We start from the raw sequence: 23,637 nt of genomic DNA, 5'->3' as shown, positions 1-23,637 counted from the left end.
AAACTCCCTCCACACCATCCCATCACACACTCGCGGGGTCAGAGACAAACTGAAACTCCCTCCACACCGTCCCATCACACATACCCAGGGTCAGACACAGGGTGAATCTCAGGCAATGTTGTCCCATCACACACTCCTGACTTTGGACACTTGGGGGAGCTTTCCCCACACCCTCCCATCAGCAAGTGTGTCTTCACACCAGTGGGGAAGTGTACTGTTGGGCACTATGTTGCTGCTGTGTTCCGCTTCAGCAGATCAGAGCTACTGAGGCGCAGAGAGACATCTGCTCCCATCTCCACCCTCTTCACCACCCCCCAACTCCCCAGGCGCAGAAAGCGAGTAAACATCCTGTCAGCCCAGGTGGCGTGGGTTCTCAGCTCTCTCTGCGATACCGTGCTGGGTCAGTTTGTCTGCGTGCCCCTCTCTGCCATGGTCCGTTTCTCAATACCAGAGCTCCTGTTAACAGTGGCCTTCATTTCCGGTGAGTCTGGGAGATGGGAATGGGACGAGAGGTGGAGTGGAGGGGAAATTGAAGATTGCCTGTTCAGACTTGGGTTGGTTTTGTTGGGCGGTTGGGAGGTTTCCTCGTCTTCGAGAATGGCTGATCTGTGACATCTTGGTCCGTCTTCTTCCGAGAAAGGTGGTCTTCAGTAGGCAAGAAAATGATCACAACATCTCCACACCAGGTCCGATAATACTCAGAGGTGATTTAGTCCATGGACCATAAGGTCTTCAAATACAGGAGCAGAATTAGTCCTTATGGCCTATTAAGTCTGCTCTGCCACTCGATCATGGCTGATTTATTATTCCTCTCAACTCTACTCTCCTTTTATCCTGTGGCACCCTAACTAATCAAGAAGTTAGAGAAGATTACATTTGTCACATGTACATCGAAACATACAGTGAAACGTGTCGTTTGCATCAAATCAAACTAGTGAAGGTTGTGCTGGGGGCAGCCAGCCCATAAGTGTTGCCACGTTTCTGGTGCCCACTATTCACTAGCCCGAACCCGAACCAGAATCCTAACCTGTAAGCCTTTGGAATGTGGAAGGAGACCCGCTCAGCTACGAGCAGAAAGTACAGACAGGGGCAGAAATCAAACCCATTCTCACAGTAAAACATAGTGTTAACCATGACACTACCATATGAACCTCCACTTTGAATACACCCAGTGACTTGATCTGTACAGCCACGTGTGGCAACAAATTCCACAGATTCGCCACCCTCTGCCTAAAGAAATTCCTCCTCAGCTCCATGCTGAAGGGCCATCCTTTCATTCTGAGGCTGTGCCCTCTGGAATCTCTCAGTGTTGAGACCCTGGGCAGTCCCTGCTATTGATGCAGCCTGGTCGCTCCTATTTGGATCAGAAGTGGGCAGTGGTCCTAACCACTGGGTGATGTGGCAGGTACTAGATTCGAGAGTGGGGGGGTGGTGGGTCAGAGGTGTGCGGGGAGTCACAAGGTGCTGGTGGTGGGTGAGGGAGGTAGGAAGAGAGCAGGTGAAGAAGAGGAAGAGGGAAGGGGAAGGAAATGGAGGGGGGATGGAGTAGAAGAGGAAAGGTGTGGCGGGCAAGGAGAGGGAGGTGGGAGTGGGTAGGGAGATGGGAAAGAGGGGGAGTGGAAGATTTGAGGAGGAGGAGATGGGAGAGGGAAGGACAAGGGTGCAAAGGGAAGGGAGAGTGAGCTGAGCAGGGAATGGTGGGGTGAGGGGGTAGAGGGGAGATTTGCATGGGGACATGGGGAGGAAAATGGGGAGAGAGAGTGATAGGAGAGTTGAGCAGAAGGTGGTGGGTGAGGGAGGCAGAGAGGAAGGGAGAGGATAGCTGAGAAGAGGCCGGGTGCGGAGGGGAGGAGAAGAAATAGGTGAAAAGGAGGTGAGCATAAGGAACAGAGGGGAGTGAGTGGGAAAGTGGTAGGAAAGGGAACTGGGGAGGAAGGGACAGAGCATGCTGTGAAGAGAGAGAGAGTCGAGGAGTGCGGGGCAGAGAGCAAGAGGCAGAGTTGAGTTCCCAGTATGTTTGAGATGAGAGATTAGTCTCTAGTCTCCCACTCACTCTCACACCCTCAATGGAGGACATGTTCCACATATACACACACAAAGACAAACGCACACACACACACACAGACATGCAAAAACACACGCAAAAGCGCGCACACACACACACAAACACACTCAAGCACACGGAAAGACATACATGCACACACACACACACAAGCACACGCAAAACACAGACAGACACACAAACACAAACGCACACAGACACACAAACACACACACGTACACAATTGCAGACGCGTACACGCACACACTCTCTGAAATTCGCTCAGTACAGCAGGAAGGAGCTGCAGGGGGATTCCTGAACCGGCCGCCAGTGTCATGTTCCAACTACGAATCGATTGTTCCTCTGAACTTTCCTCACCTCCCAAGGGATGGAGCGACCTTCACAACTCCTGAACACACATATCCTGCCGCGGGACACCCGATACAAACAGTTGGCAACAGTGCAAGCACACACACACACACCTATCTCAGTATTGTCCCTCCCTTCTCACCGGCCCTCCCCAGCGCTCCCTCCTCGCCACCCTCTCACACCAGTCTCTGCTCACCACCCTCCCACACCAGTCTCTGCTCACCACCCTCCCACAGCATTCCTTCTAAATGCCCCTCCCACAGCGCTCGCTCCTCACTGTCTCTCCCACAGCGCTCTCTCTTCACCCCTCCCCCCGCCCCGAGGTCTCCCCCTAACTACCCTGGGATTTGGATTCAGTGTGGTGGTGTCTGAGGCTGGACGGGAGCAGGTGACTGTAATGGGGAGGCGGGGGGGGGGGCGGCATCGATCAGAAGCTCCGTCGCCACAACCACAAGCACAGAGCAGGTTTCACATCCTCCTCCTAGAAGAACTGGTCGGCAGCTGCCATGCATTGTGCCCAGACAGTCAGTGGGTAAGTGGATGTTCCTAGACAGCCAGTGGGTAGGTGTGATGTTCCCAGATGGGCAGTGGGATGTGTGATGTTCCCAGACGGCCAGTGGGATGTGTGATGTTCCCAGATGGGCAGTGGGATGTGTGATGTTCCCAGACGGCCAGTGGGATGTGTGATGTTCCCAGATGGGCAGTGGGTACATGGGATGTTCCCAAACGGCCAGTGGGTAGGCAAGATGTTCCCAGACGGCCAGTGGGTATGTGCGATCTTCCCAGACGAGCAGTGGATATGTGGATGTTCCCAGACGAGCAGTGGATATGTGGATGTTCCCAGGCGACCAGTGGATATGTGCAATGTTCCCAGAAGGCCAGTGGGTATGTGCGATATTCCCAGACAGCCAATAGGGATGTGTGATGCGCCGAGTTGGGCAGTGGGATGTGTGATGTTCCCAGATGGGCAGTGGTTACATGCAATGTTCCCAGACAGCCAGTGGGATATACGATGTGCCCAGATGGGCAGTGGGTATGTGGGTGTTCTCAGATGAGCAGTGGGTATGTGCAACATTCCCAGACAGGCAGTGCGTACGTGCGACATTCCCAGACAGGCAGTGGGTACGTGCGATGTTCCCAGACGTGCAGTGGTTATGTGCAATATTCCCAGACAGCCAATAGGGATGTGTGATGCGCCCAGATGGGCAGTGGGATGTGTGATGTTCTCAGACAGGCAGTGGGTATGTGTGATTTTCCCAGATGGGCAGTGGGTATGTGTGATGTTCCCAGACAGGCAGTGGGTATGTGCGATGTGCCCATATGGGCAGTGGGTATGTGTGGCATTCTCAGACGGGCAATGGGTATGTGCAATTTTCCCAGACAGGCAGTGGGTTCGTGCGATGTTCCCAAATGGGCAGTAGGTACGTGCGATGTTCCCAGATGGGCAGTGAGTATGTGCGATGTTCCCAGATGGGGAGTGGGTACATGTAATGTGCCCAGACAGGCAGAGGATATGTGTGATGGTCCCAGATGGGCAGTGGGTACGTATGATGTTCCCAGATGACCAGTGGGTATGTGTGATGTTCCCAGATGGGGAGTGGGATGTGTGATGTTTCCAGACGGGCAGTGGGATGTGTGATGTTCCCAGGCAGCCAGTGGGATGTGTGATGTTCCCAGATGGGGAGTGGGATGTGTGATGTTCCCCGATGGGCAGTGGGTACATGGGATGTTCCCAAACGGCCAGTGGGTAGGCAAGGTGTTCCCAGACGGCCAGTGGGTATGTGCGATCTTCCCAGATGGGCAGTGGATATGTGGATGTTCCCAGGTGACCAGTGGATGTGTACGATGTTCCCAGAAGGCCAATGCGTATGTGGATTTTCCCAGACGGCCAGGGGGATGAGCGATGTGCCCAGATGGGCAGTGGTTACATGCAATGTTCCCAGACAGACAGTGGGATATGTGATGTGCCCAGATGTGCAGTAGGTATGTGGGTGTTCTCAGATGGGCAGTGGGTATGTGCAATGTTCCCAGACAGGTAGTGGGTACGTGCGATGTTCCCAGACATGCAGTGGTTATGTGCGATATTCCCAGACAGCCAATAGGGATGTGTGATCCACCCAGACGGGCAGTGGGATGTGTGATGTTCTCAGATGGGCAGAGGGTATGTGTGATGTTCCCAGACGGGCAGTGGGTACATGCAATGTGCCCAGACAGGCAGAGGGTATGTGCGATGTTCCCACACAGGCAGTGGATATGTACCATGTTCCCAGAAGGCCAATGGGTATGTGGATGTTCCCAGACGGCCAGGGGGATGTGCGATGTGCCCAGATGGGCAGTGGTTACATGCAATGTTCCCAGACAGACAGTGGGATATGTGATGTGCCCAGATGGGCAGTAGGTATGTGGGTGTTCTCAGATGGGCAGTGGGTATGTGCAATGTTCCCAGACAGGCAGTGGGTACGTGCGATGTTCCGAGACATGCAGTGGTTATGTGCGATATTCCCAGACAGCCAATAGGGATGTGTGATCCACCCAGACGGGCAGTGGGATGTGTGATGTTCCCAGACGGGCAGTGGGATGTGTGATGTTCCCAGACGGGCAGTGGGTATGTGCGATGTTCCCAGATGGGCAGTGGGTATGTGTGATGTTCCCAGATGGGCAGTGGTTACATGCAATGTTCCCAGACGGCAAGTGGGATATACGATATGCCCAGATGGGTAGTGGGTATGTGGGTGTTCTCAGACGGGCAGTGGGTATGTGCAATGTTCCCAGACAGGCAGTGGGTACGTGCGATGTTCCCAGATGGGCAATGGGTACATGTGATGTGCCCAGACAAGCAGAGGATATGTGCAATGTTCCCACACAGGCAGTGGGTACGTGTGATGTTCCCAGACGGGCAGTGGGTACATGCGATGTTCCCAGACGACCAGTGGGTATGTGTGATCTTCCCAGATGGGCAGTGGGATGTGTGATGTTCTCAGATGGGCAGAGGGTATGTGTGATGTTCCCAGACAGGCAGAGGGTATGTGCAGTGATCCCAGAGGGGCAATTTGTATGTGTGCTGTTCCCTATGGGTGCTTGTGGTGTGGGAGCAGCTCTCCAACTGACTACTGCCCCACCTCAGTGAGAACGGGACGGGTGGTGAGGATGTAGTGATGTGGGAGTGTTGTCCATAACAAATTAATTGTATGCCGCAAAACAACAAATTTCATGGCATACTGTATTTCAGTGATATTAATTCTGATTCTGATATTGATTCTGAGATTATCCATCTGGAACATCCTCTCTCCTCTCAGATGCTGACTGACCTGTTCAGTAATTTAGCTTCTTCGATATTTACTTTAACTTTAAAACATTAACTATGTTTCTCTTCTCACAGATGCCAACTGACCTGCTGAGTGTACCCCTCACTGTTTTAACCTCGTATATGGCTCTAGGCATGGATAAATTATGTTAATGTGTGATGTAAATTCACAGGAGAATGGAATTAATAGAATAGGAAGAGCCGGGCTGTGAGTCAGAATCAGGCCTATTATCACAAAAGGCACGAAATTTGATGTTTTGCGGTAGCGGTACAGTGCAAAGTCAGAACATAACAATGAATTACAAAACAACAAATGTGCAGAAATAAAGGAACAACGAGGTATTGTTTATGGGTTCATGCTCAGAAATCTGCTGGCGGCGGGGAAGAAGCTCTTCCTGAACCATTGAGTGTGGGTCTTCAGGCTCCTGGAGAGGACATGTCTGAGATGGTTAGGCCATAGAATGTCTGAGAATGCTTAAAGATGTCCTTGAGAGTTGGGTCCATGTTGGAGACCGATATTGGCCAGTACCCTGGTAATGCCAAAGACAAAGTTAATGTTGAGTTCATTGTCAGACATATAAGAACACTTCTGTATCTTACTTGCAGCAAGTGTCTGTGTGTCCCCTTACCCTTACCCTGTGTATGTATAAGACCATAAGATATAGGAGCAGAATTAGGACATTTGACCCATTTGCCATTTCATCATGCATGATCCATTTTTTCCCATCAGCCCCAATGTCCTCCCTCCCCACCCCCACCCCCACATCTCTTCATGCCCAGACCAATCAAGAATCTATCAACCTCTGTCTTAAATATGCATAAAGACTTGGCCTCCACAGCTGCCTGCAGTAACAAATTCCACAGATTCTCACCACCCTGTGGCAAAAGAAATTTGTCCTCATCTCCGCTCTAAAAGGAACCCCCCTCTATTTTGATGCTGTGTCATCTGATTTTAGACATTCCCACCATAGGAAACTCTTCACATCCACTGAAGGCCTTGCACCATAAGATCAGTTTCAATTAGGTCATCACTCATTCTTCTAAGTTCCAGCAAATACAGGCCCAGAGCCGTCAAACGCTTTTCATATATAAGCCTTTCAATCTGGGAATCGTTTTCATGAACCGCCTTTGAACCCTCTCCAGTTTCAGCACATCCATTCTAAGATAAGGAACCCAAAACTGTGCATAATACTCCAAGTGAGGCCTCAATATTACATCCTTGCCTTTATATTCCAGTCCTCTTGAAATTAATGCTACTGTCGCTTTTTCCTTCCTCACTACACACTCAGCCCGCAAATTAATCTCTAGTGAATCCCACAAAAAGACTCCCAAATTCCTTTGTGCTTCAGACCTTTGTATTTTCTCTCCATTTAGAAAATAGTCAAACCCTTCATTTCTTCTACCAAAGTGCATGACTATACATTTCCCAACACTATATTCCATCTGCCATTTCTTTGCCCATTCTCCTGATCTATCTAAGTCCTTCTGTAGCTTCCCCACTTCCTCAAAACTACCTACCCTCCACCTATCATCGTATCATCTGCAAACTTCGCAAAAAAGTGATCAATCCTGTCATCTAAATCATTGACATATAACGTAAAAAGAATCGGTCCCAACACAGGCCTCTGTGGAACACCACTAGTCATTGGCAACTAACCAGAAAAGGCTCCCTTTGTGCCCAGTCTTTGCCTCCTGCCAATCAGCCACTGCTTTATCCATGCTAGAATCTTTAATACCATAGGCTCAAAACTTGTTAAGCAACCTCTTTTGTGGCACATTTCAAAGGCCTTCTGAAAATCCAAGTACACAACACCAACCGATTCTCCTTCGTCTATCCTGCCTGTTATTTTTTCAAAGAATTCCAACAGATTGTTCAGGCAAGATTTTCCCTTGAGGAAGCCATGCTGTCTACGTTATCACGTGCCTCCAAGTACCCTGAGACCTCATCCTTAATAATCGACTCCAACATCTTCCCAGCCACTGAGGTCAGACTAACTGGCCTATAGTTTTCTTTCTTCTGCCTCCATCCCTTCTTGAGGAGTGAAGTGACATTTGCAATTTTCCAATCCTCCAGAACCATTCCAGAATCTAGGGTTTCTTGCAAGATCATTATTAATGCCTCCACAATCTCTTCAGTCACCTCTTTCAGAACCCTGGGGTGTACACCATCTGGTCCAGGTGACTTATCTACCTTCAGACCTTTCAGTTTCCCAAGAACCTTCTCCCTGGTAATGGTAACTTCACACACTTCATGACCCCTGATACCTGGAACTTCCACCATACTGCTAGTATCTTTAATAGTGAAGACTGATGGAAAATACTTATTCAGTACATCTGCCATTTCATTGTCCCCCATTACAATCTCTTCAGCATCATTTTCCAGGAGTCCAATATCCACTCTTGCCTCTCTCACACTTTTTACAGTTGAAGAAGCTTTGGGTATTCTCTTTAATATGATTGGCTAACCTACTTTTGTATTCAATCTTCACTTTCTTAATGACTTTTTTAGTTGTCTTCTGTTGGTATTTAAAAGCTTCCAAATCCCCTAACTTCCCACTAAGTTTTGCTCTATTATATGCCTTCCCTTTGGCTTTTATGTTGGCTTTGACTTCCTTTGTTAGCCACGATTGTCTCATCTTGCCTTTACACTACTTCTTCCTCTTTGGGATGTATGTGTCCTGAGCTTTCTGAATTGCTTCTGGAAATTCTGGCCATTTCTGCTCTGCCGTCATCCCTGCCATTGTTCTTTCCAATTCTGACACTCCTCTGTCATACTTCTATAATTCCCTTTACTCCACTGTAATTCTGATACATCTGACTTTAGCATTTCCTTTTCAAATTTCAGGGTGAATTCGACCATATTATAATCACCTACTCCTCAGGGTTCTTTTACCTTAAGCTCTCTAATCAATTCTGGTCCACTGCACAACACCCAATCCAGAATAGCTGATACCCTAGTGGGCTCAACCAGGAACTGCTCTAAAAAGCCATCTTGTAGGCATTCTAGAAACTCCCCATCTTGGAATACCGTACCAACCTCATTTTCCCAATCGCCCTGCATATTGAAATCCCCTATGGCTATTGTTACATTGCCATTTTGGCATGCATTTTCTATCTCCCGTTTTAATTTGTAGACCACATCCTTACTACTGTTTGGGGTTCTGTATATAACTCCCATCAGGGTCTTTTCACCCTTGCAGTTCCTTTACTCTATCCATGATCCAACACCTTCCGAACATAAGTCACCTCTTCCTAATGATTTAATTTCTTTTTTAACCAACAGAGCCACGCCAACCCTTTAACTTCCTGCCAATCCTTTCAATACAATGTGTATCCTTGGGCATTCGATTCCAAGCTATAATCTTCTTTCAGCCATGATTCAATGATGTCTACGACATCATGCTTGCCAATCTGTAACTGTGCTACAAGTTCATCAACCTTCTTCCATGCACAGTCCACACTCAAATATATCACATTTAGTCCTGTATTCACTTTTTTTTGATTTTGTCCACCTTTTACGTTGCAACTCATCCTGTTGACTGCAATTTTGCCCTATCATCAGCCTTTCCATGTGAGTCTCAATACACATTGCCTCTGTTTGTAAACCAACTACCTCATCATGCACACTATCACTACAGTTCCCATCCCCCTGCCAAATTAGTTTAAACCCACCTGAACAACTCTAGCCAACCTGCCCTTGAGGATATTGGACCCACTTGGGTTCAGGTGTAACCTGTCCCTTTTATACAGGTTATACCTCCATAAATCTGTCCACTGCACCAATTCCTCAGCTACACATTCACCTGCCAAGTCATACTACTCTTACTTTCACCGGCATGTGGCACATCTAGAGATTACTACCCTGGTGGTCCTGTTTCTCAGCTTTCTACCTAATTCCCTAAAATCCCTGCTCACGTTATCTACCTATGTCATTGGTACCAATATCCACCAAGAATTCTGGCTGCTCATCCACACCCTTGAGAATGCAATGGATACAATCTGAGACATCCCTGATTCTGGCACCAGGGAGGCAACATACCATCTAGGTATCTCTGTCAGGCCCATAGAACTTCATTCCTGTTCCTCTGACTAAAGAATCTCTTAACAACACTGCAGTCCTCCTCACCTCTCTACTCTTCAAAGACACACCACCAAACTCAGTGCCAGAGACCCAGTCATGTGGCTCCCCTCAATAAAATCAGAAGTTATTATTGAGGGGAACTGCCACAGGTGTACTCTGCACTGCCTGTTCGTTTCCACTCCTTCTCCAGTCACCCAGTTACCCTGCAACCTATGGGTGACTACCTCCCTGTAGCTCCTATCTATCACCTCCTCATTCTCCCTTATGAGTTGAAGGTCACTGAGCTGTAGCTCCAGTTCCTTAATACATCTCTCAGGATCCGTGGTTTGGTGCACCTGGTGCAGATGTGGTTATCTGGGAGGCAGGTGGTGTCCCAGACTTCTCATATCCCCCACACATAACAAAATACTGCCCCTGGAGCCATCCTCACTATACTATGCACTAATAGACGATAGGTGAACAAATAAGAACAGAGAGAGCAACTAGAAAGTATGCGTGTTGGCGTGGGTATGTTCATGCATGTGTGGATATGTATATGTCTTGGGTTGTGTGTGCGTACACAAGTTGGCACAGAGTTGCATGATCAAACTTATCCTTGCTCTGAATCACAGGGGCTGAGATGAGCATTCCACCGCCCACTGTCCGAGCTGAGTTTGGGGGTACAGCCATCCTGCCTTGTCATCTTGAGCCTAACGGTGCCATCAAATGGGAAAAGAGGGCCTACAACAGTTCCATATGGGATGTTGTCCACTCGGAAGGCCGGCAGCTCATCTTGAAGAACGTGGGTTTGAGCGACCTTGGCATTTACCGCTGTCGCAATTCAAACAATGACACCTCTTGTGAAATCGGGCTGCGAGTCTTCAGTAAGTGTCTCAGTCTGAGACTAGGCTAATCAATGAATTGCTTCGTTATTGTCACACATCCTGCTATACAGTGTAAGATTTCATGTGTATGCCATCCAAAAGTTCATTCCATACATCAGACAATTGAGGCAGTACGGAATGCCAAATATAATGTTACAGTTACAGAGGAAGGTAGACGGTACGGTGCGAGGGCCACGACAAGATTGGGAGGTCAAAGGTCCATCTTACCATACTTGGGAAGCGGTCAAGTCTTAAAATAGAAACTGTCCTTGAGCCTGGTGGTACGTGCTTTCAGGTTCTTTTTTTATCAGTGGGGGGGGGAGAAGAGAGAATGCCTGGGGTGGGCAAAGTCTTTAATTATGTTGCTTGTTTCCCCGAGGCAGTAGGAAGTGTGGATAGAGTCCATGGAATCTGCTTTCAGTGACGCTGAGCTATGTCCACAGCCTCTGCAGCTTCCATAGCAGTTGCCATGACAAGCCATGATGTCTCCATGTCATAGGATGCTTTCGATGGTGCTCTGTAAATATTGCTGAGGGTTAACGGGACATGCCAAATTTCATTAGCCTCCCAAGAAAGGTGAGGTTCTGGTGCACTTTCTTGACCACAATGTGCTTGGACCAGGACAAGCAATTTATGATTTTTACCCCTAGGAACCTGAAGCTCTCAACCATCTCTAACTCAGCACCTTTAACACAGACAGGGGCATGTGCACCACCCCTCATCCTGAAGTCAATAAAAAGCTTTTGTTCTGCTGACACTGAGGGAAAGGTTATTGTCTTGAGGCCATGTCACTAAGCTTTCAATCTCCTTGCCAATAACTCCCCAACCAAGTACCCGTTGGTATCAAGTTTGAGCCTTTCACTCTGCAGGTATCTCCTTGTTCCTCATGCCAATTTGTGCTATGTCACAACGATCCAGCCTGTCTCCTTCCTCCTGCCCCATTTCCCAAAATTGGCTCTTCATGGACATCAGAACCTCTCCCTTCCAGGATTTTGCGTTTCAATTTTATCAGATCTGGGGTGGGTGGGTGTGTGCGTTTTGCACACTCTCCCTGTGACCATATGGATTTCTCCCAGTGCTCCAGTTTCCTCTCGCATCTAATGAAATTCCCCAACAAAGTTTGCTGGGTTTATCATCTGGCATTAATTCTCTGGAGAGGGTGTGGAGGAGATCTCCCTGCACTTGACCTTGACCGTACCTAGCAGTAAGTCTACCCTGATGTAACTGTACCTGGATTTAACTGTGCCTAGATATAACTGTATCTGACTGTACTTATAGTTTATACTTTATTGTCGTCAAACAATTGATACTAGAATGTACAATCATCACAGCGATATTTGATTCTGCACTTCGTGCTCCCTGGATTACAAATCGATAGTAACTATTAAAAATTTTAATTATAAATCATAAATAGAAAATAGAAAAGGGAAAGTAAGGTAATGCAAAAAAATACTGAGAGGCAGGTCTGGATATTTGGAGGGTACGGCCCAAATCTGGGTCAGGATCCATTCAGCAATCTTATCACAGTTGGAAAGAAGCTGTTCCCAAATCTGGCCGTATGAGTCTTCAAGCTCCTAAGCCTTCTCCCGGAGGGAAGAGGGACGAAAAGTATGTTGGCTGGGTGGGTCATGTCCTTGATTATCCTGGCAGCACTGCTCTGACAGCGTGCGGTGTAAAGTGAGTCCAAGGACGGAAGGTTGGTTTGTGTGATGTGCTGGGCTGTGTTCACGATCTTCTGCAGCTCCTTCCGGTCTTGGACAGGACAACTTCCATACCAGGTTGTGATGCACCCTAGAAGAATGCTTTCTACGGTGCATCTATAAAAATTAGTGAGGGTTTTAGGGGACAGGCCAAATTTCTTTAACTTTCTCAGGAAGTAAAGGCGCTGGTGAGCCTTCTTGACAGTGGACTCTGCTTGGTTGGACCAAGTCAGGTCATTTGTGATATTGACCCCAAGGACCTTAAAGCTTTTGACTGTTCCACGTGCGCACCACCGATGTAAATGGGGTCGTGTGGTCCACTACTCCTTCTGAAGTCAACGACCAATTCCTTCATCTTGCTGACGTTGCCACCAGGTTCTTAATTTCCTCTCTGTACTCAAACTCATCGTTACCCGAGATACGGCCTACAATGGTTGAGTCATTAGCAAACTTATATATTGAGTTCGATGGAAACTTGGCTACAAAATCATGGGTGTACAGTGAGTACAGCAGAGGGTTGAGTACACAGCCTTGTGGGGCATCGGTGCTCAAAGTGATTGTAGAGGAGAGCTTGTTCCCTATTTTTACAGCCTGGGTCCTGTCTGGGAGGAAGTTGAAGATCCAGCTGCAGATTTGAGTGCTAAAGCCCAGGTTCCAGAGCTTAGGAATCAGATTATTTGGAATGATGGTATTAAAGGCAGAGCTGTAGTCAATGAAAAGGAGCTTTACATATGCGTCTTTATTCTCCTGGTGTTCTAAGGAGGAATGTAGGGCCAGAGAGATGGCATCTGCTGTTGACCTGTTGCTCCGGTAGGCGAATTGCAAAGCGTCGAGGTTGACCGGTAGGCTGTGGTTGATGTGTGCCATAACCAATCGCTCGAAGCACTTCATAGCAGTCGATGTCAGAGCCACAGGTCGATAGTCATTCAGGCATGCCACCTTGCTCTTCTTCAGCACCGGGATTATCATTGCCTTCTTAAAACACTTCAAAACCGTCATTCCCTCAGGACTAATGAATAACCTTCGAAACCTGGACCCCTGTAACTCCCTCTGCAATTGAATACTCAACATCCTCATCAGGAGACCACAGTCAGTGCAGATCAGTAATAGCAACTCCTTCCTGCAGACGATCAATATTGGCACACCTCAAGGATGCGTACCTAGCCCACTGTTCTACTCTGTCTACACTCATGGCTGTGTGTCTGGTCATAACTCAAACACCATCTATATATTTGCTGATGATACAGCTGTTGGCAGAATCTCAGATGGTGATGAGAGGTGTGCAGGAGTGAGATAGATCATTTGGTTGAGTGATGTCGTAGCAAAAAAAAACTTGCTCTCATCATCAGCAAGACCAAGTGACTGATTGTGGACTTCGGGACGGGGAAGTTAGGAGAAAACACACCAGCCCTCATTGAGGAGTCAGCAGTGGGAAGGTGAGCAGCTTCAAGTTCCTGGGTGTCAACATCTATCCTGGGCCTGACACAATGATGCAATCACAAGGAAGCACGAGCTCTGCTTCATCAGGAGATTGAGTAGATGCAGTGGGCATGCAAACGTTTGGGCACCCCTGGTCAAAATTTCCGTTACTGTGAATAGCTAAGTGAGTAAAAGATGAACTGATTTCCAAAAGGCATAAAGTTAAAGATAACACATTTCTTTAATCTTTTAAGCAAGATTACTTTTTTATTTCCATCTTCTACAGTTTCAAAATACAGTAACAAAAAAGGAAAAGGGCCTGAAGCGAAAGTTTGGGCACCCTGCATGGCAGTACTTAGTAACACCCCCTTTGGCAAGTAGCACAGCTTGTAAACGCTTTTTATAACCAGCTGAGAGTTTTTCAGTTCTTGTTTGGGGGATTTTCGCCCGTTCTTCCTTGCAAAAGTCTTCTGGTTCTGTGAGATTCTTGGGCCGTCTTGCATGCACTGCTCTTTTGAGGTCTACCCACAGATTCTCGATGGTGTTTAGGTCATGGGATTGTGAGGGCCATGGCAAAACCTTCAGCTCGTGCCTCTTGACGTAGCCCATTGTGGATTTTGAGGTTCTATTCAAAAGGTTCAAAGGAACATCTAACAAGCCTGATGCATTTTGGAAACAAGTTCTATGGACTGATGAAGTTAAGATAGAAATAGGCCGCAATGAACAAAGGTATGTTTGGAGAAAATGGGGTGCAGAATTTCATGAAAAGAACCCCTCTCCAGCTGTTAAGCATGGGGGTGGATCGATCATGCTTTGGGCTTGTGTTGCAGCCAGTGGCACGGGGAACATTTTGCTGGTAGAGGGAAGAATGAATTCAATTAAATACGAGCAAATTCTTGAAGCAAACATCACACCGTCTGTAAAAAAGCCGAAGATGAAGAGAGGATCACTTAAACAACAGAATAATGAACCTAAACATACCTCAAAATCCACAAGACGGCCCAAGAACCTCACAGAACTAGAAGCCTTTTGCAAGGAAGAATGGGTGAAAATCCCCCAAACAAGAATTGAAAGACTCTTAGCTGGTTACGAAAAGCATTTACAAGCTGCGAGACTTGCCAAATGTGTCATCTTTAACTTTATGCCTTTTGGAAATCAGTTCATCTTTTACTCGCTTAGCTATTCACAGTAACAGAAATTTTGACCGGGGTGCCCAAACTTCTGCACACCACTGTATGGTGTGTCACCAAAGGCTCCATCAAACTTCTACAGATGTAGAGTGGGGAGCACTCTGACTGGTTGCGTCATTGTCTGATATGGAGGCTCCAGTGCATAGGAACACACAAAATTACTCTACAAAAATCAATATACAGTGCAAAAAAAATAGGAATAGTGAGGTAGTGTTCATGGGTGCATGGGCTGTTCAAAAATCTGATGAAGTTGTTCATGAATCATTAAGTGTGGATCTTCAGTTCTTCAGACTCCTGTGCCTCCTCCCCAGTGGTAATAATGAGAAGAAGGCATGTCCCGAATGGTGAGGGTCCTTAATATCAGAAGCCAGCTTCTTGAGGTGCCGTCTCCTGAAGATGCCATTGACAGTGGAGAGAGCTGTGCCCATGATAGAGATAGTTGACTCCACAACCCTCAGCAGCCTCTTGTGACCCTGTGCATTGGAGCCTCTGCACTCGGTGTGTATGAGTTTGTGATCTGATTCTGTTTCTGACTCTGACTTCTCATCATCTCCCCCTGCTCTACTCTCCCTGCCCCAGGGCTTCCTTACTCAAGACTCTTCAACCTCAAGGATTCAGAGAAGAATATCATCCTGATGGTGGAGGGGATGCTTCTGCTGTGTTGTGTTATCATCCCTGGGACTATCCTTCTACGAGAGGTGAACGTGGCTTTGGTGGGGGTTGGGAGTGTGGAACGGTGAGGGTCAGGAGAGGTGATGGTTGGTGATGACCCAATCTCCTGTTGCTGCTGCCTCTCCACTGTTGCCTGGAGTGGTAATCAGTCCTTGGAGGATGAGACACAAAGTGAAGCTCCCTTCGCACTATCCCATCACACACTCCCAATGTCAGGCACAGAGTGAAGCCGAGCACCCCTTCCCATCCATTTGGCCACACTGGTGTGTGTGCACAGGTAGATCTGCCCTGGGACAAATGGTCCCCGAGGGGAGGAGTCCCCTGCATCTCCAGTGTTCATGCAGAGAAGATAAAGGTCAGCTCCCTCTCTGAGGCCAGTGTCAGGTGTATTCTGTTCCCAACAATGTCCTTACCTCTGTCCTTTGGGGCGCACACCTCAATAACTTGCATGCTCACCGTGACTTCCATCTCCGAACCAACTCCTTTAGCAAGGATTCCTCACCCATCCTATCGATGACTCCTTCACCCATCTTCAACCATCCTCCTCTTCTCGGAACTTCTCATTCCTTCTCTTTTGTTCACCTGCCAACCACCTCCTGCGCCCCCACCTTCCCATTCTTCCATGGTCCACAGTTCTCTATTATTAAAGTCCTTCTTCTTCAGCCCTTTACCTCTTCCACCAATCTCAGCTTCTTACTTCATCTTCTCCTCTCCCCCACTCACCCACTATCCCCTCTCACCTAGTCTCGCCTGTCACATGCCAGCTTGTACTCCTTCTCCATCCACCATCTTATTCTGAATTCTGCCCCTTCCTTTCCAGTCCTGATGAAAGGGTCTCATTTGGGATCAACAACCATTTATTCCCCTTCATAGATGGAGCCGGACGAACTGAGTTCCTCCAGCATTTTGTGTGTGTTGTTCAAGATTTCTAGCTTTCGTCTCTCAATTATCCAATACTGAGGCAGGACTTGTGTCTGGCGCTGGCAGTGGGTGATATGAGAATGTAGAAAAAGTTTAATTCCATGTTGACCTTGGGATTGGACGGTGTAGATGGAGCTTCACTTTGTGTCTGACCCCGGGAGTGTATGACGGCACAGTGTGGAGGGAGCTTCTCTTTGTCTGACCCTGGGAGCATGAGATAGGACAGTGTACAGGAAGCTTTATTCTGTGTCTGACCTCGGGAGTGTGTGATGGGACAGTGTGGAGGGAGCTTCACTCTGTCTGACCCTGGGAGTGTGTGATGGGATGGTGTAGAGAGAACTTCTCTCTGTGTCTGACTTCAGGAGCTTGTGATTGGATGGTGTAAGTGGGACAGTGTGGAGGGAGCTTCACTGTATGTCTGACCCCAGGGTCATTTTATCTTGCTCGAGCTCTATGCCTTTTTGGTATAACACCTGCTGTTCATTGCATTGATAACCGCACAGTCACTGGAATTATTTTTCAACTGTTCAGCTTGTTCAATCATCAGAAAAGAATTGAGAGATGATTTGATCTGCAATATCTGTGAATATCTTCCCCTGCAGAAGTCTCAGAGGAGTCTACAGGAGAGAATTCAGCGCTATAAGGAGGAAAACGAGAATTTGTATCAGGTACAAAACCCTCCCCACCTGTACCGTCCCCTCTTAGTTGAGGTTTGTGTTTCTCCCATCCTAAATGCAAAAGAGAGACAAAGGCTGGAAATCCAGAGCAACATAACAAAATGCTGGAGGAACTCAGCAGGTCGGGCAGCCTCTATGGAGAGAAGTAAACATTTAACGTTTTGGGCTGAAACCCCTTAGGCCTGAGGAGAATGATCAGTCCTAATGTAGAGTCTTGGCCCAAAACATCAACTTGTTTATTCTCCTCCCGAGATGCTGCCTGACTTTCTGAGTTCCTCCAGCATTTTGTGTTTGTTGTCCCATGTTGTCTCCCTTGTGCTAAGGCCATGCACAGTGGCTGCCATTTCACTCTCAGATCCTGTGGACTGCATGGTGTTGAAGTACAGATCAAACATTAATCCCAAATCCACTTTCATGCTTTTCAGTGATTACAGATTCACAGTACTATATTACTTCAGTGTTTCACAATAAACACTACTTGCAGTTTCAAATTATAATACAATCATCATGATCCAAAATGCATTTGAGCACCTGAGATGCTCTCCATTCCCAGAAATTCCCCGTTGTATCCATGTCCTTCCTCAGGGACACACAGGCATGGGCGTAAAGTGGAACCCTCGATGCACCTGGTGTCTCGGCCCATGTTTGGCCATTTTGGTTGGTCCCAGGAGCTACCTACCAAGAGATCCTCCCCTCCCTCCGAGCGACTTCCCACCTCTTCCTGTCCGCACTGGGTGAGCCAACATCCGAAGCGTGGGGATAAGGCGCGGCCAAATCTCAAGGAGCAGCCCCTGAGGATACTCAAGTAGAGGCTGCAACCTCTCACACTCCATGCATAGGTGATATGCTGTCTCCTCCCGGCTGCAGAAATGGCTGGAAAGTCCCTAAATCAACTTATGACTTGTAATGGTTCGCTATTGTCACGTGAACCAAGATGCAGTGAAAAGCTTGTTCATACTGATCAAAATCATTACACGGTGTATTGGGGTAGAACAATGTAAAACAATAAGAGAATTCAGAGAAAGAAGTAACAGCTACAGAGAAAGGGCAGTGCAGGGAAAATGATAAAGTGCAAGATCATAATGAAGTGGATTGTGAGGTCAAGTCGATCTCATCATACAAGGGAATCGCTCGATAGTCTTATAACAGCAGGATAGAAGCTGTCCTTGTACCTGGCGGTACATGCTTTCAGGCTTTTGTATCTTCTGCCTAGAGATCTTTATTATGTATTGCTCTTTACTGATGCCACAAAACAACAAACTTCATAATGTCTGTCAGTGATGATAAACCTGATTCTGATGGGAGGGGGGAGAAGAGAGGATGTTCAGGATGGGTGGGGTCTTTGATTATGTTGGCTGCTTTACTGAGGCAGTGGGAAATGACAATGGAGGGGAGGCTGGTTTCTGTGATGTGCTGAGCTGTGTGTCCGCAACTCTCTGCAGGTTCTTGTGGTCCCGTGCAGAGCAGTTGGCACACCAAACAATGGTGCATCGAGATTGGGTGCTCTTCGTAGTGCATTGATGCAAATTGGTGAGGGTCTATGGGGACATGCCAAATATCTTTAGTCTTCTGAGGAAGTAGAGGCACTGGAGAGCTTTCTTGGCCATGGCGTCAACATGAACGCACCAGGGCAGACTTTTGGTGTTGTTCACACCGACAACTTGAAACTCTCAACTCTGTCAACCTCAGCATTGTTGATGTAGATAGGAGCATGTACACCCCTCCTCGCCTTCCTGAAGTCAACTGTGTTACATGCTACTGTCCTATGCAACACTTTTTGCCCAGGTCCCCAGTATAAAGGGGAGGATTCCTCATTAGGAGATCTCCACTGGGAAAGTCCCTCACTACTAGATGACAAAACAGATCGGCCATGTCACATCTGGACAGCAGACAAGGGCGAGGTAGTCTGCAGCCCCAAACCACTTCGGACCTCAATGGATTGGTGTCAAGAGCGGGATGCTTCTCTAGAATCTTAGGGCGGCATCACTGTGCAGAGCCATAGTCACAGGGAATAAAATCAGGCCATCTGTGATAACCCCATCTCCTAGCACTTGGTCTGCAGACCAGGCAATTCAAGTCTTTTCAATTTCAAGGCCATTTGCTCCATCATATCCCATGCTAACACCCTACAAGAGCATCCCAATTCTTCCTCCTCCTGAATTCTGCCTTCGCAGTCCTCAGGCTCAAACACTCCCCCACACATGCCCTGGAAAGCACCCCACCACCCTCCCAGCAGCTTTTTAATTGCTTATTAACACATCAGCCGTCCCTGTCTTTGGCTGTGGGATGTGACAGGGGCGACCCTTGTTGTGGCTTAAAATGGATACTGTGAATTCTACCTCTAGTGTGTGGGTGAGAGGTAGAATCAATCAATCAATCTCTCTCTCTCTCTCTCTCTCTTCCCTCCCCCCTCCCTCTCTTCTCCCTCCCCCCCTCTCTCTCCCTCTCCTCCATCTCTCCCTTTCTCCCTCTTTCTCTCTCCCCTGCCCTTCCCTCTGCCTCCCCGCTCCCTCCTCTGCCCTCTCACTTCTCCCGCTCCTCTCTCTCTCTTGCATCTCTCTCTCTCTCTCCTCTCTCTATCTTTCACTCACACTTTCTCTCTCTCATCTCCTCTCTCTCTTCCTCACACACACCTCTTTCTCACACATTTCTCTTTCCCCCTCTTCTCCCCTTCTTTTTCCTCTCCAACTCCACTACTCCCTCTCTCTCATTCTCTCTCTCGCTTCTCCTCCTCCCAATACAGGGCCTGAATCAGGATGACCAGGCAACGTACGAGGACATCACTCGAGGACAGCAGAGCATGTACCAGGACGTGGCCAACTGCCGCCGCAGTATCGTCGATCTGGAGAAGCCCTGAGGCTCGACGAGGAGAGGCGCTCGCTTGCAGTAGGCAACCCCTCACCTCTTGCTAACTGCCCATCATTATTGGCAAGTAGGCAAGGGCACAGGACCCATTCACTCCGCACTGACCTTCATTCACCCACAGGAGGGCATGTAGACTATCTGATCTCAACTGTGTGTGATGGGATGATATAGAGGGTACTTCAGTCTGTGTCTGACTCTGGGAGTGTCTGATGGGGCAATATGGAGGGTGCTTCAATCTGTGCCTGATCCTGGGAGTGTGCAATGAGACAGCGTAGAGGGAGCTTCACCCCAAGTCCAACCTTGCAAATAAGATTGTTAAATCCTTTAGCTTCAGTGTAGATCTGGCCTACAATTTTGCATCAGAATTCAACAATGTTGTTCTGAAAGGTCCAGTGCCTTCAGTCCTTTGGGTTGTTTTCCATTGTGTCTGCACTGGTGAGAGGCCGGGAGGAAAGCTAATTCAACTCCCACATCCTGTCGAGGCAAATTAAGGCATTTTGCACCCTCTGCTGGCTTCCCTTCACTTCGTCCCCTCCAACCACTCCTGCTTCCACTGAGCCAATAAACACTGCTTGATGCTCTGAGATGTTGTTTGAGTGACATTTATTCTCCTCATCCATCACCGTGGTCAGCAATGTCCACTGAAGGTGGTGATCCAGGACGGGTCGTGGAGACAAGGGAAAGGCGGGAGTCCAGTCAACACGCCCCAGACACAAGATTTCTTGGCTGTATTATCAAGGAGGCTGGAGCAAGACATGCTACTGGTCATGTTTACATCTAGGAACCTAAAGCTCTCAACCCTCTCAACCTCAATACTGACGTACCTACTGCCCCCACTGTCCTGAATGTGCCCCTTGGAGGTGTAAGGAGTGAGCGAGGGGGAAGTGGGTTTCCAGTGAACTCCACCCCAGCACATAGCCCATCCTGACCTCGACTGACCACCCAATTCCCCCAAAACTAAAATGTTCATGTTGCTCAGAGTCTAAACTCTTTAACACTGTACCTCCACTCAGCCACCCTCTGCCCAAACCTCCCCTCCCCTATTTCACACTGCTTTTCACACCCACTCTCCAACCTCACAATACCCTTCCTTCTCATTGTCCCCCACTCTCCAGCCACCTCAAATGTCCAAAACTCTAACCCTCTTACCCTTTAGCCTACCTACATCTCCTAACCAATTGCCCCAGATCTACTCAATCACAAATTTGAACCTGCCTCAAACCTCCCACCTTTAAACACCAACATAATGGCACTCCATTCCTTGCTGGACTCAACACCCTGTTCCCCAAACACTCGGAGTCTCCACCACACACCAGTACACCAGCTAGAGTCCTGGTCCTCAAGCACCCAACACCAACTCTCAAACAAGGCCACAGATATCATCTTGTGTCCACCCCTCTCCCCTGCAACTAAGATGATTAAATCCTTTAGCCTTAGATACATTTGACGTATAATTCGACGTCAGGGTTCAACAGTCTTGTCCTGAAGTCTATCAAGCAGAGTGCATCGCTTCTGGGAGGGGCGTGGTGTGGGATCACTTCGCCCAGCACCTTTGCTGTGTTCACTGTACTGCCTGGCAATCTCCTGATGGTCAGCCATTTTAAACCCACTTCCCATTCCTGCACCAAAACGTTCGCCCACAGCCCCCTGTACTGCCACAACAAGGCCAGGTGCAGGTTGGAGAAGGAACACCTCATATTCAGACTGGGTAGCCTCCAACCCGATGACATGAACATCAATTTCTCTTCCTTCCAGTAATCACTCACCTCTGCCCCCCCACCTTACTTCACCAGTCACGATCACCTTTTTCCCCTCCCCTGCTTTCTCCATCTGTCCATCACCCACCTATTCCTCTCTCTCCACTTTCTTCCCTTTATTCCATGGTCTACTGTCCTCCCTCAGCCCTGTCTCCTCTTCCACCCATCACCTCCCGGCTCTTGACATCGTCCCCACTCTCCCCCACCATCCTACCTCTACCTATCACTCCCCTCCCTCATCTGGGTCCACCTCTCACGCACCACTCAGTCCCTCCCCCTCTTTACACCAGTTGCCTCTGCCTCCGTCTTTCCAGTCCTAATGAAGGGTCTTTTCGTTTCCCTCCGCGGATGCTATCTGACTTGCTGAGTTTGTACAGTGCCTTTATGTACGTGGCTATCAAACACTACTCGCTTGGACTCATCATGGTACTCCTCCTCCAAACTCATGGGTCCTCCCAGAGTTCAAACACGTCTGATCCCCTCATCCTGACCACTTCCCAGACATTGACCTTCCTCTTCAATACCAGCCATGAGAGGACGTCTTCGCCTTGGGCTGCGACACACATATGCAGGCAGGCTTGCATACTCAAGCACACATGCACATATGCAGACGAAGCACACATGTGCCCACCAATCCCCAGACATGCATAAGCACACGCACATGCAAGCACATGCACGCGTGCACACACACACACACAGACACTTACACATATGCACAAATGCAAGCACACACACAGTGACTCCAGGGTCCCTCTGCTGATGGTGACGATGTCTGGGTGGGTGGTCTGGGATGGGGAGGGTAGGGCAAAGGACTAGAAAGCTATTGGGTCAATAACCCAGCATTCAAAAAGATTAAAAGAAAAGATTAGCTTCAGCTTTATTTGAAGATGTACATTGAAACTACAGTTGTTTGAGTCAAATCAGCAAGGATTGTGCTGGGAGCAACCTGCAAGTATCATCATGCTCTGGAATCAACACAAAATTCCCACAACATACTAACTCTAACCTGTACATCTCTGGAATGTGACAGGAAACCGGAGTACCCAGAGGCAAGACACACGGTCACAGGGAGAACCTACTGACAGTAGCAGGAATCGAACCCTGATCAGTGATTGCTGGAGACCTAAAGTGATCACATTAACCACTATGCTACCATGCCAGTAGCTCATCGTCAATGTCAAGGTCAAAGTCCAGTTTACTGTCAGATGCACAAGTTCACTAATACACAGGTTCAATGAAATACTTGCAGCAGCATCACAGGCAGTTGGCATCAGATAAACAGCACTTGCAAGAAAAACATAAATTATATAATTTATATATCTATAATTACTATAATATATAAAATTATAAATTAAGTAAACATGAATGATTAACCGTGTTTTACAAGAAAGAACACACTTAGAATAAGAAAAACAAAACAAAAGTTCATTGTAGTGCAAGGTGGTCACAGTGTTACTGTGCTGAGGCAGTGACTGGGGGTGTGCCGGTTGGTTCAGGAACCAAATGGCTGAAGGGAAGTAGCTGTTCCTGATCTAGGTGGTGTGGGACTTCAGGCTTCCATATCTCCTGCCAGCCACAAGCTCTGAGAAGCTGGCATAGCTTGGATGGTGGGGATCTTTGATAATGGCCGTTGTCTTCTGGAGGCAGGTACAAGGGAGGGATGTGCCTGTGATGGACTGGGCTGAGTCCATTGCTTTCTGCAGCTTCTCACTTTGCTATGCATTCGAATCGCCGCACCAGATGGTGATGCAACTCTCAGGACAACTTTAACGGGAACA

At 48.1% G+C, this 23,637-nt stretch overlaps 1 protein-coding gene across 1 annotated transcript; it reads left to right on the top strand.

Moving 5' to 3' along the window:
• Positions 1 to 347: 347 nt before the first annotated feature.
• cd79a (CD79a molecule, immunoglobulin-associated alpha) lies at positions 348 to 20,686 on the top strand. The gene is made up of 5 exons (XM_072266268.1): positions 348 to 481; positions 10,407 to 10,658; positions 15,547 to 15,665; positions 17,163 to 17,228; positions 19,981 to 20,686. Exons 1-5 carry the CDS (start codon positions 430 to 432, stop codon positions 20,092 to 20,094), a joined length of 603 nt encoding a protein of 200 aa, XP_072122369.1. The 5' UTR covers positions 348 to 429; the 3' UTR covers positions 20,095 to 20,686.
• Positions 20,687 to 23,637: the final 2,951 nt, after the last annotated feature.

This window comes from Mobula birostris, chromosome 8 (genome assembly GCF_030028105.1).
Source record: "Mobula birostris isolate sMobBir1 chromosome 8, sMobBir1.hap1, whole genome shotgun sequence".
NCBI lineage: Eukaryota > Metazoa > Chordata > Chondrichthyes > Myliobatiformes > Myliobatidae > Mobula > Mobula birostris.
The sequence above is the reverse complement of the archived record's forward strand: the minus strand, read 5'-3'. Positions and strand labels throughout refer to the sequence as shown.